We start from the raw sequence: 12,186 nt of genomic DNA on the forward strand, positions 1-12,186 counted from the left end.
ACAAAAAATAATTAAATAATAAAAATAAATTGTCAAAACTTATCAATTTGTTGTGACGCTATTATTTTGACAAGCACTATATTACAAAAAATGGGCAGAATTTTGAAAAAAAAATATAATAGAAAATTTAAAAAAATGTTGACTACATTACAGTCAGACTAAAAAAGTTTAGTGAGTAGCAACACTGGTGCTAAGTGCTCCACTGATTCCACGACAGCTTTCGATCGAGAATCAAATCCAAGTGTTTAACTTTGACAGAAGGTTTTTGGGCCAATCAAGGGTTGGGTTTGAATACAAATGGGACAACATCATCTTTCTTAAAAAATTAGCAGAACTTCCAAAATGATTCGAATTTCGAAAAATTATCAAATTTGTATTTTTTAAACGATGTAAACAATTAATACCACAAAAACAAACCCCAACATTCGAAAAGACTTTGGCCCACTTCACAAATTTTTACTCTTTATTTCTTAGCTAATGAATTTTTACGAAATTTTTTTAATAGGACATTGGTTAAAAAAAACTGATTATGTACAAAAAGTAACTATACACGAGTACATAGTACCTACTTCTCCACTCAAACATACATACATACATACTAATTATAGAACATAAATTATGTATGGCTTTATATTAATGTACTACTTATATAATGGCAAATGTTGATACAATTAAATATGTTTACTATATCTTTCATGATTACACAAACAATTCATATTCGCAGCTTTTCGATGCTGCTATTCCACTTACTTGCAATGAGAAACGACGATGTCCAGCCTTTCGTCCGCCACGTCGCTTACTTATATGCGGATTGTCCTGGCGTAGAGATTTATTTTTTAAAATTTCCAGTTGTGTATACAGTCTGCAAAAAAAGTTGGTTTTTTTTAAACTATGCCCTAAAATATTTCATTCATTAAATGCATACAAACCTTTTGAGTTCAGCGCGTATATCCTCTGGGCTCATTTCGGCAATGGTTAGTTCACCAATATCGGGATCACCCAAACAAAGACCAGCATAACCACCGCCAAGACGTTGGGGATCGTTGACCTTGAAAGCATCCACAGGTAAACGTATTGATAGATTCATGGGCAAGGGAACCTGCAAGCTATGAATTTGCAACAAACACTGCCAAGACACACGAAGAAAGGTAACAGAAGAAAAACAAAAAAAAAAAATAACAACAGGTATAACAACAACATAAAATTATGAAGGGTACATACGACGAGATGTCAGAGAAGTGAGAGAATTTAAGAAATGTAAGTGAAGTTATGAAATTAAAAAAAAAAAAAAATAAGTTGAAATTAGAAATTTCAAAATGACCTAAGTCGATAGATGAGGTATGCAAAGCAGAGTGAAATAGGTATTTAACGATAGTAAACTTTTGAAATAGTAAGTAGTTGAGCAGTGTGACGGAAAAAGTAAAAAAAAGATAACATAAAAATGCTTATGTAACGAAAAATTTGGAAATTAAATGCACTTAAATCAGAAAAAAATGTAATAGAGAGCGAAGTGAATGCTAAGCTGTGTTTTCTTACTAAGTATTTAGTTATGTAATTTTTTGTGTAGGGTAATTTCTTGTTTTTGCTTTTCACTTTTACTTGTGGCGAAAATGCTCTACTGTTTCAGTACTTATATTTTGAGTGTAAATTTGGTAAGGTAAGCAATGATGTTGTTTTTGCTGTACTACAGTGGAGTAATTATTGGTGCAAAGTTTGTTATAGTGTACGGTTATGGCGCTGGCGCTAAAATAAAAAAGAAAATAAAAATATGTTTGAAATAAATGATAAATGATAAAAAACGTGGAAAAATTTAAAAAAAAAATAAAAAATTTTGGAAAAATCCTCTTACATATATCAAGGAAATTTTGAGTTGTGTCGTTATTGCAGAGGACACACGATATGTGTTTTTTTAGACTTTGCATGGTCTTGTGATTTTTTCGTAGTTTGAGCAAACACATATTTCATTGAAAGCTCTAAAAAAAACAAATAAATTGGCTGTGAACAATAGTTTATTTTTTATTTTTTGAACGTCTGGCAACACGTTCTTACTCGCACTTCAGATATCAGCTAATTATGGTTATGGCGTAAAACCAAAATTCAATGGGTCTCTATGGCTATGGCGTTATGGTGGGCACCACTAATTGAAACAGTGTTGGCCATAAGGTTGGTTGGAAAGGTTGTTTTATATGATTATGGTTATGTCACCACTAATTTAACCTTTAGTTGAGCTATTTCCCAAGTTTTGGTTTGCGTTTTACTGGCAGTTTTGTATCGCCTCCGAACGGCAACTGTTTCGACTCAGCTCGAGTTCTGGTCATTTTGGGTCTATGCATTCTTCTTCAGGTAGTTAGCTTGTCGTAGAAGACGACTAAAATCCACTGGGAATTAGGAGGATAACGGGGAAAATATAATTTTAAATACCGACCACGATACCAGAACGACTCTACTGAAGCCTGACAGTTGTGTCAAACTGTTAAACTATGTGATGTAGAAATTTTACTGCATTTCTGTCCGTGCTTTGGATTCTGGAGCGTCCCACCATCACTGACGTCTCCAGCGTACCTGTGAGGGAGCTTTTCTCTAAGATGAGAGTCCCACGCACTGGCGTATTTAAACAACGCGTATATGGATTGGATGACTTCGTGGACATCTTGTATAATGTTTTCCCACTTATAAGGCAACCAAACTTCTGCAATTGTATTGTCAGTACGAGGCTGATCCATAGCCGAGCTTCAATGGCTACAATGGACGGAATTGCCTTGTTTTTGAAGCTGCATAATTTCCACATGACCCCATATTTTACATGTCCATGAAATCTGGATAGTCTTGTTAGATACTTGTGCGACAACCTAAATATGGGTTTGATCTTTTCTCTAGAGTCATTAGCAAAGATTTGCTATCGGATGAGCTATCTGCTATGATCCAATGCAAAATTTAATAGAATAGGAAGATTACTCATCTCGGTCCCCCTAGAATACGATCTACGCAAGCCATTGATGAGGAGTGGTTTAATTTAACGACTGATCAGTTTGGATAAGACATTGCCGCCTCGTTCGGCCTGACCAACAATTAGCCTAAGTCCAATCCGATGGCCACCCCTGGGCCATAGCAGCACGATTTTCCAGCTCATAAGAATAGGCGAAGTGGAGTGCTAACGTATGTATCATCAAAATCAGTTTTGCAAGAGCTACGGCTAACCTAGTTAAGCACCTTTAGGGCAGCGATCGGGCTTTAAAGAAAATGTTTACTAACAAAGAGCAGAATTTTGAGCACATTCTTTTTCAACATATGTCCAACCACGACCTTTACAACCACCTCTTCTCATCAGCCACCCACATTTCATCGAGCCATATGGTTGAAATTAGTATGGAATAAGTAGCTCAAGTTCTTCACTCTGATCTGATCTAGTTAAAAACTTCTTTAAATTCTTGTGCAGCCAGCTTCTATTTAGGGTAATGGGCTAACAAGTACCGATAGTTCATTAATATATTTGTAATACAATCCAACATATTAGTATAGTAGGTACAATACAAAAAAACACATTTACTTCAAGTCTTCTCACGCGATGAAAATCGTATCGATAGTAAGCGTGAAAAAATTCAGAAAACAAAGCGTATCGGTTTTAAAATTATGTTAAGATAGTATTTTAATGTCTCACAAAAAAAAAAAAAACAAAATTCAAAATTGATATAAAAAATAATAAAAATTTTAATGTGCATGACTTTAAGTATAAAAAATAAAGAAATCGTAAATGTACTAAAAATATATATGTATAATAAATTTAGCAAGATAAAACTTGCCATTAAAAATATGTATGTAAGTATAAATATTGTTCTGCTCATTGTGAATAAATAAGTACGTTTTAGAGAAAGTCAGCAGTAGGCAATAGTGAGTTAATATTGCTAAACACCTAAAAATGTATGGGCATTTGCTCTATCCACCAGCAAGGGACTTTATTAAAAAAATATATATATTTAGTTACATTTATATGCTTAGATAATTTCTATTAGGAGAATAGAGAACCGATTTTTGTCAGCGTAATTTAAACGATTTTAGTGGCAATATCTACCAAAGAGGTAATTGTTAGTAGGGGCAAACAAATTTAATGCAAAAAGAGGCAAACAAAATTGGAAGGCATTTTTCAATTAAAAACACATGCAGATTTGGAATTTTAATCATGCTGCTATGTTCTAAAGATAACAGAATATATTGGTTATTCACACTAAAACATTTTTTGTGCTAAGATTCGATTTCACGTTGCCGTTTTTTTAAGATAATCGCAATTTACAAGAACAACAAAAGCAGGTCCTTTCATGCCACAGAAATTATTTTTATGACTAATAACTATGGAAGGTAACATTTACAAAAAAAAAAAAGTCGCACGTTTAATAATATAGAGATGTAACTCAAAATTTAAGTTTTTCTGAAGATTTCATTATGCAATTAATAAACTTGATAAGTAGAATATGTACAGTCAAACAGATAACCAAGCTAGCGACTGTAACAGTTACAACTTTTATTAAAAAAGTCGCTCTTTAACAATTATTTTTTTAACTTTTATTTAATTATTATTTTATTAATTTAGTTATTTCTGACTTTTACTTTATAAATCCAAAATAACAATTAATTTTGATTTTTATTTAAATAATTATTTTAAAAGTTAGAGTCACTGACTGATTTTTATTGATGACGTTTATTCAATGTTTTATTTCAATAACTGTTATCTAAGACATATAATATAAAAATTAAAAATAATTGTTATTTTGGATCTATAATACAAAAATCAAAAATAATTGTTAATTGCATAAAAATTGCAAATAAAAATTTATTTTCAAATTTGAGTCTCGGTGGAACAAGAAATCGTTTGGTATGTATGACTTAGTTGTAGAACACTTCCTTCATAGTGGATTTTTTCATGACAGTTTTCATCAATAACAGTTATGTTCGGTCCCTGAAATAAAGTTCCCATATAACTATGGCGAAGATATGTGTCTTTTTGTATACCAACTGTATGAATTGATAAAACTTTGATTGCGTTTTCCCACAAAATTGAAATTTTGAAATACTTCGTCATATTACACCGTGCGACAGTAAATTTTACACATAAAAAAATGAATATATTCGCGAAACTATGGGTAAATTATAGTAAAACTGTGTACTTAGTTTTTCTTTCTGACATCAGGATTTTTTTAAAAGGACTTCGAAATTTAAAAAATATGATTATTTCAAAAAATTATTTTAAAAATTTTGTGCAATGTAGGATAAAAATAAGGGTATAATATACAAGAAAAAATTCAGTACAATTATAGCAGAATACATTTTTTTGTGCATAAGGACGAATGGTTATAGAAAATGTCCTTTACAAGTTTTGTCCTTAAATATCCTTGAACATTTGCAATATTTATTTTTGAAAAAATTATTGATTGAGAACTAATATACGCACGACCTCATCATCGAACTTCGTCATGCAAACTTTATTAACTTAAAAAGATAAAATTTAATAAAAAATTTCTTTAAAAAAAATCGTTACAGCAATGAGATACTCTTAAAGATTTCGTTAGGATTTCGGGAACTTTGGTTTGCAGGGAAGTGGATCCATACTAATTTGGTTTAAATACGATCATTGGACCATGAAGAAATTAACGATAATCTTAAACTTTTATATGGGAATTGAAGCCGGTTTTGTTTTTTTGCTTAAAAATTACTTATAATTTCGTCAATTCGTATATTACTTGCAATTCCATAACCAAAACGTGCTTTGCAAATAATCTCAATTATTTTTCGGATGTTACAATTTATTTTTCTCATTTTCACCATACGTCTGAAGCGGAGCATAACATTCGGCAAATCATCTCAGCGAGTAGAAGAATGCATGATCGAATTCGACTAACTAATTCCTCTTGAATCCCCACATAAAAAGTATCAGTTGAGATACATTTAACCAGCCTAGTCTTAACCATAGTCGTTCCATAACCAACAGCCAATCACTTTTCACCCATACGAAAGAAAAACTGGTTCCGGAATATCATATAGGACTTTTCCCCCGCTCTGCTCAGCCTAAAGAACCATCTTCACATAGCATATATGAACAAGTATTCCGGAAAATGACAGAGACAATAGAAAGAACCTCTTAGAAGAAGTGTGACCACTGTCCCCCAAACTCAAAATTAAGAAAATGAAGCTTTAAATATACATATATGTATGTACATAAGTATAAAGCCTACAAAATTCTTGGTTCTACTCAGATCGGCCGCTAGCCCCCAATAAGCCAAAACCTGTGCAGAAATGTGATAAGGCGCTGATAATACCAAGCACATCTTCGCATGCTCCTCCCATACGATGAATTGGACAGAGGGATCTGTTTGGAAAGCTCCTGTAATAGACAGTGCGCAATGCATCCGCTTCAATAATTTGACCAACAACCATATTCATTTGCCAAGACCAAGTTATGTAGGTTGGTATTGCGAGTTCAAGATGGATGGCTTTCGTAACCCTGTGGGGAAAATCTCTAGTTCTGAACTGGGGCGCTTCTAGTACATTTAGACCCAGTACTGGTTCGCGATAAATCTCTTTTGCATGCAAGCAACTGGCGAATTTAACATGGCGATGTCCTAGGAAGTGTCAATTGCCCCCGCTGCATCCCTTTTTCGATAGTTCCGAACTAGTCCTAAATTCTATAGTTCCGAACCAGTTCTAAAATCGACAGACGAAAGAAAAAAGTATCATGATTTTTCAACCTTTCAGTTCTGTCGTGTGCGGTTTTACATTATTTTCAAAGAAACGTTTTTTTCAATTTGAAATTAAATTTGTTTGAATGATTGTACGAAATGTACGTTTACATACCTTGCTGTAGCTGACTTTGCAGAGGTGCTCGCTGTTATTGGTTAGATTCCAGACGGTCCCAAGATGTTAATATGTTAACACAAAACTTTGTTTTGTATTACCAAACTATGAAATAGCATCTGCGAAGCACAGAATAGAAGCGTATTTGAACGAAAAAGCCCCGGAACACATATCTGTGTAAAGTAAATAAGCCCCCCCGCTGCATCCCTTATTCAATAGTTCCGAAATAGTTCTAAATTCGACAAATAGGATATAGTTCGTTCTGCATCCCTTTTTCTATAGTTCCAAACCAATTCTAAATTCGTCACTTTAGATATAGATTTGTAGTGAAAAAAACTGAAAAATTAGTTTTTTAAAAGTACCACTTTTCGCCCATTTTGGACTGGTGGGGATCTAGTTCCTATCGGCCTAGTTCCTTTTTGGCGATAAAGACCTAGTACGGAACTAGAAATTTGATTCACTAGTCCGCGGTTTCCCTGCAGGGAACCTTCGAAGGCTTCCCCCATATTCCATGGGCGTCAACGACATATGTACCTGTAGAAACGTTTGCTGTCGAAATAAAGTAGCACACTGGCCGCACCTCATTTCTGGTTAGTACTCATAAACGACTCGGTTGCGGAGTGGCGACGAAGAGTTGCCGGTTAATTGCCGACGAGAATGACGAGGCCTTTATGGCAAGCGGCAAGTTTCTGGCCGCGTTATATGATTTGATTCAAGGCTACTTGTTGCTTGAAAACTGTAAACTCGTCATAAAATCTTAGTAATACAGAATTGGTCTGGCCCATTAGCAAGCATAAGATACCCCATCTCAGATTAGAGGCCTTTGAATTGTGCCTCCAAGTACTTGGGTTTGATTCTTTTTAGATTTTAGAACGTCGCCGAATATTGGCGAAAGAGTGAAAATGGCATCTATTGACACAGCGGGTAAAGTCGTTGCAGCACGGGCTGTTGTCAGACATATAAACACAGATTGTTTAGCTGTCTTGGGGCTTGGGCACTCTAGTATGGTTGGAAGCCTCGTCGTCGTTCCTTAAAGCACCTATAATTTCGTGGCTAGAACGGATTCAATTAGAGAGTCTATATCTCTACACACAATTTTTCAAAGTTTAAGAGGGTGGGAGCCAGAAATTGGCAAGAAGGACCAATGAGCCTTTACACAGACGGGTCGAACGATATTCAGAGTGTTAGACTCAAAACTGATTGTTGAAGGTTGCTCTCTTTGCGACTGCATACATAGATATTTAGGTAGAACGCATGGCGGATGAGTCGCATTGCAAATGTATTCTCGAGACGATCTCGTTGAGCTGTGAGGGAGCGAGAGTACATTTTACTAACTGTGGCTTCGTACGAACTTAAACTTCTTTATTTGTTTCATTTATTTATTTATTTAGTTTAGTTAGGTGTGCATAAATAAAGGTTGGGCAGGCAGAAATACAGACAAGCGTTAACTTTTCTATACATCTTAAATAATTCTTTATTTCCAGTTTCTTTTCAACATTAAGGATGCTTGATTCCAGGCACAAACAAAAGAAAAGAGTAGTACTCGTATATAACTATTTAAAGCAGCATGCATTTTTGCAGGTTAGTGTGCATATATTCATTAGAAAAAATTTAAATTCGAAATTGAAAAAAAAATAATAATGAAACATATATTAAGTAATATTACAATTTAAATATTTTTAAAACCAAATTAAACGCACGCAGAACACTTGCAGCAACTTCATAGCTCGACTTAAATTTTAATATTTTTTTGCTTATTTACAATAATAATTAATCTTGTTGTTAATATATACATTTGTTTTAGTAGTATGTTTTTAATTTATTACAAAAATTATTTTCTTTTCGTAACCCAAATTCTAGAACAAAACAGAAAATTTTTTTAATAATAAAAATACAAAGCATTTTAAGAACAGAAGCGGATTCCACTGACTTTCTTTTTACTGCTGAAAATATATGTATATATATGAAAGCTTTAAAGAGTTCTTCCTGCGAGCGGTGGTTTGACATTACTGATGTGGACCATCACATGGTAAAAGCTCTTTCTGCCTAATACAATTTAAAGACGTAATAAGCAAAACTTTTGAATGCGTGCAGAGCTTTCCTAAGCTAAATAAACTAATGACTACCAGAGAGAGCTTTTACTATAGCCGTCCATACGAAATCATGAGCAAGTTTGAGAATGCTCCGTGTATTATTTTTTTGGTCGCCGATGGTCTAAACATTTCATATGGTGAGCCACAGAATAAAAGCCTCCTGGGTAAGACTGCTTTAAAATATTAATTAACAGAGAGTGCTTTTACTTTGAGCTCATATATGGAAAATGTACAGAAAGCTTAAAAAAGCTCATCTTGCGGGTGGTGTCATGCTCAACAACACCTTAAAGTACTGTCGGCCACTTAATAGGCACTTGTGTTAATATTTTTAATGTTTTATGGGCGTTTTATATATGGCGGCACAGAACCAAAGCTCTCTCTGACCAACATTGCGTTCAAATGGTGATGGGACTTGCCTGCGTGCGAAACCCTCTATGCTGCGTAAAAGCTCTCTTTGCCCATTAGTGCTTTAATTAGAGGTAATAGGCTGCGCTTTGGTCTAATGCAGAGCTTTTTAAGCTCTCTGTACAATTTATGTGAGCGTGCTTAAAGTTGCAGCTTTCTCTGTCCATTACCGCTTTGATTTATTGAAAAGTAAAGTTTTGAGCATTCGAAGGAACTGTTACAAATTCTTCGAAATATCTAACCACATTTTCTGCTTTTTATACATATACTCCATTAGTTTTTGGAAGTCAAAGTTTCTTTTATCATAAAATGGGAAAACTAAACTTTTTCCTAGTCAGACTCTCTTTCACTTTTAAACTTTACTTTCATTTCTTTGTTACTTGATGAAATAAATGTAACTTAAAATAATACTAAACGAAACTAGAAAATGAACTTAACATACAATTTCTGCTTCATCTTCTTCCTCTTCATCCTCATCATCAACTTCATCATCGTCTTCAACATCAACAACTTCGTCATCTGCTTGCCGACTCACCTGCTTATGCTGATACCATAATTTTGGCACAAATATCAAACCCAACGCCATGGTGTTGGTCAATAGAGAACGCAGAAAAAGCGCTAGGAAAATAGCACTCGGACTCATTTCGGGCAAATAGAAAAAGCGTAGCACATAGAATGTGGTCGAGACAAGAAATTCAATGGCCAGCGCTGCAACAAGGAATTGTCTATCCTGAAGAAGAAGAAAATAAACAAAACATAAATAATCAAGTATCTGTACACTTCCACTGTACACATATGTAGAGATACTCACTCTGAATTGTGTATTGGCATTGCGGCTGGCGAAGGCCAAATGCAGTCCAAAGCATAGTATCAGCACCTCGCTAACCTGTGTCACATATTCCCACTTGAGTGGTCGACATGTGTTGGTGCGTTGTTCACGCAATGAGCCCAACTGTGACACTTCGATCAAATCCAGTGCGGCGGCAGTGAAGGCGGCCATATAACAGGTGACCGCAAATACCATGGTGCCCAAATATTTGAGCAAATCGATGTCCCGCAACACCCAGCGATGTGCTTTGCGTGTACGAAAATCGACAAGATGACGATACAGTTTCAATATGATGGCGCCGTAACAGGTGATGAAGCCAAGTTCGCGCAGCCACGGTTCAAGTAAGCAACGTTCGGTGGTAGCGGGAAAGAAATGGACGGCAACCTAGAAATAAAGAAACGAAGAAGAGTAAGAAAGGATGTACAAGGAGTACTGCAAAGCAATGCTAATCAATGTAAGACGAATTAAGTTTTGCAACCGAAAACGCACATGGTGCCATAGATGCCATTTTTAATGCACTTTAAAGAAACGTCATTTAAAAAATACCAAAAAGACGTCTTCTGGAGAATCAAAGGATTAAACTGTGCTACGAAGGATTTAAAATTTTGCCGATAAAGGGTTCTGCGCCTAACAATCCCTGCCCTTTTTTGGACGGGAATATCTAAAACTTCTCAGCCCACGATTCTGCTATGTCCCGGTAGCCAAATGGGCTGAACTATGTTCCTGGTTCCGATCATTGCTAAGCGCTGAAGGCAGCTTTGAGGTGATCTCATGTGCGAGAGGCGCCTTCCTGCTGTCAGAGTATATGTATCTAGGTGTGTTTTTTGATCGCTCCAATTTCTGCACGCTCTCTCAGACATAGTCCACTGGCATCAACCTCAGCTTGAAAGAGCTTTCCGCATTCTAGTGAAAAGGTGCCTTCAACATGTTTGGCATTTGAAAGATTGTCATCAGGATAACTCAAAGATGTTTGACTTTAGAAGTGCATTCATATTTGAAGAAATAGTCCTAACGGTTTTATATTTTCCTTTTCCTGAGGAGAATAACTACGCTGGTTTTCTTACGATTGCCGCCGAAACCATTTAGACTACTGGCGGAGATGGTGTCTTTAAACCTGCTTCTGATTATGATGGCATATTGATTTTTATGCAAAGAACTTATCTTTATTTGCATAAAATATAGCACAAATGATCTAAAACTTATGGATCGGCATGCCTTTGGTTAACCTCTTCCATATCTTAGGGATTTATCTGACCGTAAGGTGGCATTAAAAGTGAAGTAGGTGGCGTCGATTTCGAACATGAGCTGGGAAGATTCCAGCGTCCGATGGGGCTGTGAAAAGCTTACTCTGTTTTCATCGTACACGCGTCTTTACAATCCTCTACGTTGGGTCGTTTTATCTCAATCGACGTGTGGATGGTTTCATTTGAGCTGAGTGGTAAGAACTCAGGAAAGTGCACCTCGGATGTTAGGTAGAGGTTCCTACCAGTTAGTCGTGGGTGACACATCAGATCATCTCATCATCATTTCATTAGATTGTATTATAGCAAGGACCCTGTGGATTTTGCGACTCCCTACAAACTTGCTTGCCCCCTGTGCGGAATCTCTTTATTGCATTCATGTACAACCGTTGAAATCTTTTATTAACTATCGAAAACATGTTAAGAGTTTCACTTACCGATGCATAAAGTAATATGATTCCTAGTAAAATTGTTTCCAGCACAGTCCACATGCCTGAAGCGATTGCCTGTAAGCAAATAAAAGAATATAAGCAAGAAAGAAAATGTGGATTTTAATCTAATAATATTCAATTTAATAAATAAGTAATAATATAAAGAAGATTTTATATTAAGTAGAGACAGTCGATTAATAAAGGTTTCTGTTCTCAGCTGAAATGGCGTCTGAATTAAAATATGTGGGTATGAGGCTTGGTGTGGCGCAAACTTCGTAAAAAGACGATACCTAAAAATTTTTTCATACGTATGATGTGAGCAACGAGTTGCTACCTTTTTCGAC

General features: G+C 35.4%; 1 protein-coding gene across 8 annotated transcripts in view; it reads right to left on the reverse strand.

Moving 5' to 3' along the window:
• Positions 1 to 12,186, reverse strand: part of LOC118741125 — a 127,000-nt gene that overhangs the window by 5,957 nt on the left and 108,857 nt on the right. For 4 of the 8 annotated variants that reach the window (XM_036472966.1, XM_036472964.1, XM_036472965.1 and 1 more), the window contains 5 exons: positions 11,849 to 11,917; positions 10,153 to 10,554; positions 9,877 to 10,071; positions 930 to 1,126; positions 751 to 862 (listed from right to left, as the gene is read on the reverse strand). In XM_036472966.1, coding sequence (XP_036328859.1) covers positions 751 to 862; positions 930 to 1,126; positions 9,877 to 10,071; positions 10,153 to 10,554; positions 11,849 to 11,917 — 975 coding nt within the window. Of the gene's footprint in view, positions 1 to 750; positions 863 to 929; positions 1,127 to 1,540; positions 1,744 to 9,876; positions 10,072 to 10,152; positions 10,555 to 11,848; positions 11,918 to 12,186 lie in introns of those variants that run through there. The other 4 variants (XM_036472970.1, XM_036472969.1, XM_036472971.1 and 1 more) reach the window with 3 other exon arrangements.

Source organism: Rhagoletis pomonella, unplaced genomic scaffold (genome assembly GCF_013731165.1).
Source record: "Rhagoletis pomonella isolate Grant_MI unplaced genomic scaffold, Rhpom_1.0 Rhpom_scaffold_00006, whole genome shotgun sequence".
Classification (NCBI taxonomy): Eukaryota; Metazoa; Arthropoda; class Insecta; order Diptera; family Tephritidae; genus Rhagoletis; species Rhagoletis pomonella.